The sequence below is a fragment of the Cyprinodon variegatus genome, unplaced genomic scaffold (assembly GCF_000732505.1).
Source record: "Cyprinodon variegatus isolate N-32 unplaced genomic scaffold, C_variegatus-1.0 Scaffold230, whole genome shotgun sequence".
In the NCBI taxonomy this organism is placed as follows: domain Eukaryota; kingdom Metazoa; phylum Chordata; class Actinopteri; order Cyprinodontiformes; family Cyprinodontidae; genus Cyprinodon; species Cyprinodon variegatus.
Window position 1 is genome coordinate 840,724 of NW_015150683.1, and position 6,273 is coordinate 846,996.

General features: G+C 38.0%; 1 protein-coding gene across 9 annotated transcripts in view; it reads left to right on the plus strand.

Annotated features, from left to right (window-relative positions):
* myt1l (myelin transcription factor 1 like) overlaps nucleotides 1–6,273 on the plus strand; it is a 161,732-nt gene that overhangs the window by 149,474 nt on the left and 5,985 nt on the right. For all 9 annotated transcript variants that reach the window (XM_015381279.1, XM_015381286.1, XM_015381278.1 and 6 more), the window contains 4 exons: nucleotides 744–806; nucleotides 879–962; nucleotides 3,463–3,684; nucleotides 5,041–5,135. In XM_015381279.1, the coding sequence (XP_015236765.1) occupies nucleotides 744–806; nucleotides 879–962; nucleotides 3,463–3,684; nucleotides 5,041–5,135 (464 nt within the window). The remainder of the gene's footprint in view (nucleotides 1–743; nucleotides 807–878; nucleotides 963–3,462; nucleotides 3,685–5,040; nucleotides 5,136–6,273) is intronic.

Here is a 6,273-nt window from a genome sequence, read left to right on the forward strand (position 1 = left end):
TATATATATATATATATATATATATATATATATATATGTGTGTGTGTGTATATTTTTTTTATTATTCTCTGTTTGTAATGTTTAATCTTTCTCTGTGATAAAGATATAATGTTACATAAAAATATTCACCAAAAAAAAAAAACTGTTACTGCTCTTAACTTGCCAAAATCAGAGCAGTAACTTAATAGCTAGAAAGGTTTGGTAAACTGCATGTTATTTAAATTGTTACGACACAACTTGAGTAATATTATAAAGCAGATTTTAAAAAAAGTTTCCTTTGCTTACATTTAAAAAATCTGCAATAAAACTGTTACTGAGCTTCCATAAATATATAAACAGGCATATGTATAACTGTATCTGTTATCCATGCCAATATACAAAATTTTTCATACCATCCCCAGTATAAAGACAGACTGAAATTTAAGATTTTGGATTTTTAGGTTTGCATGGGGAAAAAAAACAAAAACAAAATATTTGGTAAATAATAAACATGCTCGTTGTTGACAGAAGATCTGTGATGCTCTGGGCCACAGGGCCATTGTCCTAATCTTTATCTCCCTCTTGGATTCTTCTTATCGATCTTCAAGTCTTGGTTCTGGTCAGGCTACTCCAAAACAGGTTCTAGATTTAAAAATAAATCTAAACATAAATCTGCAAGGGATTTATACAAGATTTGTTTTACACAAAAGTCAGCACATATATGTGTGTTAGGCCCTGAGCCCTTTATATGTTTTGTGCCCCAGGTGTCCGACACCAGGGTGTGATGGTTCGGGACATATCACTGGTAACTACGCTTCCCACAGAAGGTACATCTCAGAGACACAACATACATCTCAGCAAACCTATTTCAGCCATGTAACTCTGTTATTTGTCTGCAGTCTTTCAGGGTGTCCGCGGGCCAGGAAAAGTGGGATAAAGATCATCCACAGTAAAGAGAATAAGGAGGACCAGGAGCCCATCAGGTAGAGCACAGGCACAGATCATCAGTCTTTTGTCTGATCGTAAAACCCTGAGGCTAGAACTTCCTCCTGCCACCAACTCTGCTCACTGCTCACTGCCTGTGACATATGACTTTTCATTTCCTGCTTCAAAACTGATTTTATGTGTTTCCTAATCAGTTCCACCACATCTTGTGCAGCCGCTGCTTACCCTCCTGTTCGACCGCACACATCCCTGTAAGCAGGAATAAATCAGTATTAGTTCAGACAAGACAAATGTGCCAAGAGTGTAAAGTTTTGGCTCTACTATCAAGGTGTAGGAGGAACTTCAGAAGTGCGAAGAGTTTAGATGGAGGTTGTTCTGCGGTCTCAGGTGAACTCCTGCAGACCTCTCACGTAGGTAAAGAGACGAGCGAGCGGAGAAGTAGCGATAGAAGCAGAGAGAGATTGATTGACTCTGCCTAAATCCCACAATGGGTTTCTGTGGCCTCAGCCCTGCAGCTGCATTGATTTCTCAGGTGGCGCAGAGCACAAACAACACACTTTATTCATTCTCCAGCTTGTCATTCTGTTGAATTCAGGCCTGTCATACCAGCCCCTCTTATGGCGCAGTTTTTATATAAAGATAAGTATTTGAAAATAAAACAAATACAATCTGAAACAAACAACTCCTGCAAATATATTTTCTAATACTATAAAGGTTTTCTGCGATAAAAAGCTGAAAAATCAATTGCAATAAAAGCAAATGGGGAGTAGAATACATTCTGTAGTTAAAACCATCAATCAGGGTACTTACTAAAATATGAAATACATACAAAATCCATTCATCTCAGGCCTGAATTCAGTATAGGCCGCATTAAGCTGAAAATTTAGGCAAGAAATGTGTATTTTAAGACCAAGTTCAACCCAACTTTAGTCTAGATATGTGTGACAACTTTTAAACCATGAATGTGCTAACTGGACGGACAATATGTACAGAAGATAAGAGCGGTCGTACTAGACTTTTATTTTCCCCTTTGCCTTCTGGAGATAATGACATTAATATCACGTTATCACGGTTAAACCGTTAATTGTTATCTCGAGAAAACAGTTATTGATTTCTCGAGATAACGAGATGATTAACCTGTATGAGTAATCAATGAGGCTGGCCAACACTCCTGGATTCCCAGTCCATCCATGCCTGCGGTGCCTGTAGTTGTGCAGTCACGATACCACATGTGCACAAATAATCAATTATTTTGTTTCCTTTTTCTTTTCACACATTGTTAGGTTGTGGTGGATGATTGGATTGCATGGAATACAGTAGAAACAAATCTGCTTTTTAATGAAAATTCTTGATCTGGACTCATTTTGGGGGTTAATGAATCTTATGCCTGTTACAAGTGTAACAGCTACAGGCTGTACAGACAACACCCGGCGCTATGGTCTAATTGCTTATAAATCAGAAATGAAAGCAAATCATCAAACCAACAACGTTGTCTCGTTACCTATAAGTTAAACACGTGATTATTTATAGAATTACACATAGGCTGACATGACTCATTTATAAATCCTCGCCCGTTGTTGTGGTATTGAAGGATATAATCAGTTATAACACACACCAATCATCTCGTTATCACAATAAAACGGCTTTCGTTATCTTAACATAATGAGAAAATTACTGGTTTTCTCGGGAAAACCGCCGGGAAAAAGTATTGAAGGGTAACGACCGCTCTCGGCTTCCGTAAAATCCTGTGTTTAACTTTTAGGTAACAAGATGACGTTGTTGATTTGATGATTTGCTTAAACTTTTGATTCATAACCAATTAGACCTGTATGGTGTTCTGTAACTGGGTGTTGTCTGAATAGCCTCGGTGTTACACCTGTAACAGCTATAAACTGATTAAATCAGGATAAATCTTCTGACCACAAGTCTTTAAATCCTGAATCTAAAGATCTGAACAAAATTGAAAGTATTGTCTTTGATTGGGAAGATGATAATTAAAGATGGGAAGGGGATTGAAAAGCTTGGTATTTATTTATTTAAACATTTAAAATTACTAATTGATCCAAAAATTGATTGAGAAGAGCTAATAGTAGAGATATAATCCCTCCTTACAGTAAAGATTCACCTAAAGAGGCCTGTTAATCTTTCCCTGTAGAAAGTCATGTATAACTGGGTAAATTCTTAAAGTCTGGAGGCTTTATGAAAACAAACATGCTAATATTAACAAACTTCTCTTTAAGTAAAGTTAAATGTTCCACCTTTTCAGTAAATCTTAAAACTATATCAACTCAAAGGTAAATTCAGACCAGGAAGTTTACACTTGTCGACAAAGCTTTATTTTATCTGTCTAGAACAAACTAGATGCTTCTATCATTCTGCATAAGCCTGCCAGTTAAAAACATCTAAACTTAATTTTTGCCCTTTTACTTCAGATCATATATCTGCTGTTTTAAGGAGCCAGTGGTTTGGAACAGAAGGTCTTTTTTTTATTACACGATAAAATGGGTGATTACTCAGTCTGCCTCCATCCCCTCCCAGGTGTCCGGTCCCAGGCTGTGACGGTCAGGGACATGTGACGGGAAAATACGCATCCCACAGAAGTGCTTCGGGATGCCCCATAGCAGCCAAGAGGCAAAAAGATGGCTACCTGAATGGAATTCAGTTTACATGGAAGTCTGGAAAGACAGAGGGCATGTCCTGTCCAACCCCAGGCTGCGACGGTTCGGGGCATGTTAGCGGCAGCTTCCTGACACACAGAAGGTGAGTCCAGGGATGGAAAGAGCACTTCCTGCTGTCTATTACATGTAATTAATATCAGGGTTTCCACAGGTCATTAAAAATAATTAAAAGTCATTAAATTATTGTTTTTTTAATTAAGGCCTTTATTGGCATTCAAATTCATTAAATGTGAGTATCGTGGCATTTAAAATGCTTAATTTTTTTGTTTTTAGTTTTATAGTTAGAAAAACTGCGGCAGTTACATTATATAGCCAGCCATAATATATCGTGATATATCTGCACGGAAATGCTTCCGGTTGATCGTAAAGCCATATGTTCGGAAAAGGAGCTCAAGGAAACAAGAAAAGGCTGGAGAATGGGAAAATTTGAATTTGTTGTTTGTTTGCAAATAACATCCTAGTAATTTAACAGACATGTGAAACATTATGATTTTTTGTTTCCCTGGACTTCTGAACCATAGCTTCCTGTAATCATCTCAGGTGCAGTTTTAAGATGCTTTTTCTCTGTATAAATAAGATTTAAATTGTGTTTTAAAATGACAAAAGTTTACCTGATTCATTTGAAGTCTTCCTTAGAAAATGTTGCATTTAAAAAAGGAAGTAGAAGTACTTGAGTTTGCATCAGATGGAAATTTGAGGAGCCAAATCAGTGCAAAAATCTTCATATTGATAAATACGGTATAAACATATTTTTTTTGCAATGTCAATGTTATGCACAGACAAATCCAACACATGGACGAAATATGTTATGCTCCTCATATCAAGCAACTCTTTATCCAGAAGCTGGCCTATTGCTCACTGGTCCTCATTTCAGATAAAAGTAATATTTTTATTTGATTCTGATACCATGGTCTCAGAAAGACACAGAATTCCAGTTGCCTTAAGTCCAGGGTGAAGAATCCACGACTGCTGGTCCAAAGAGTTTTCCAATGTCCACAATCCAAATAACAAGAAACTTTACAGAAAATCATGCTACTTTCAACTAACAAGCTTTTCACAAAAAAAGTACATATATATTGGCTCAAATATCAATAACTTAATAAAAAATGCAACTTTGCACAGAAGTAAAATCTACATAATCTGATGGGACCTACTGTAAGACAATCACTAACAAATACTTGTCCAGAGAATAAAACAGCTAGCATTATTTTAAAAAAAATATATTGATGTCTGATGTTTTTTTTGTTTTGTTTTTTTCTTTTTTAACCTATGAACAAAACTCTTCTGTTTAACAACCTACTGGTTTTCCTAGTCTGACACCAGTAAAGAATGTCTGTTTAAGCTCATGCCAAATAAACCACAGGCAGTCTGTAACAGCAATATGGAAGCCCTAAACCAATATACTGACGGAAAGCTTGCTTGTGGTTGCTGCCTGCAGTCTGTCGGGTTGTCCGCGTGCCACCTCCGCCATGAGGAAAGCCAGGCTCTCGGGAGTGGAAATGCTAACAATAAAGCACCAGCGTGCCAGCAACGGTAAGCTCAGCCACACAATGCAGCCAATCAGGGACAAGGAATGTGGGATGGTTTGCCGAGCAGAGTTCCAGTTACAGATAATAAACCACCAATCAGAATATTAATGTGTGAGTGTGGCAGGAATTGAGCTGCCATTCATGGGTAATAATGATATGAATTACTCCAATCTATAGGGACACAATCTGGAAGAAATTGAGCTATTTTGGAGATGCTTAAAGGTTATCATCTGATTTGTTGAGTTGTGATCCTCTCCAAAGGGCTTTTGCAGGCTTTTCTTCTTGCAAATGAACATGTATTCCATTTTTTTAGACATTTAAAGTCTGACAACAAGTCTGTTGATCTGATTGGTGTGGAGTAAAAAATGTTGAGGTATGTTTTTTCTTAGCCCCACAGGCTCCAAATGAAGGTCATGAGAGATAAGACTAAGTTATACGGCCTCGTTCATGGCATGAAGGGGAGGGCTGCTGTTTTGAGAAGATACATCTGGCCAGTGAAATATATATTAACCTAACGGAGAATAGCCCTGATGAACTCAAGTTGTTTTGATTTAGGCCCCGTCCACACGAAGTCAAACCCTGGCCTAAACCCACAAATTTTTCACCAAACCAGCCTCTAATCCATACGAAACCGGCGTCTCGGGGTCTGTAAACGATCTTTTTTTTATTAAGCCTTCAGAGTGGGAAGATTTTGAAACGGCGTTTTCGCGTTTCCATCTTTAAGCTCTAACCGCATTTTTTTTTTTACACGCATGCGTCATAGCGTCGCCTCTAAACACGCATGCGCGACACAGTATCAAAACAACAATGGCGCCGTACTGTGTTGAATGGTTGCTGCTCATACTACTCACCCTGCTGTCGGGCTTACAACAGATTCTTCTTCTTCTGGAATGTCTCCAGGAAGAACAGAGCAATATAGACAACATAATTCATCACTTCAATTTGACTGAACCACGAAAATGGACCCGCAGGGCCATTTTCCAGTTTTCCGGTTTGGTTGTTGTATAAATATTACTGTGCATGCCCAACATTTCATTGCCTGTTTTCGCCTATTTTTGCTTTGGCACCACAGCGCCACTTACAGGCCTGGCATACATTTTGCAGCGTTTTCATGCATTCGTGTGGTCGATCACATTTATTTT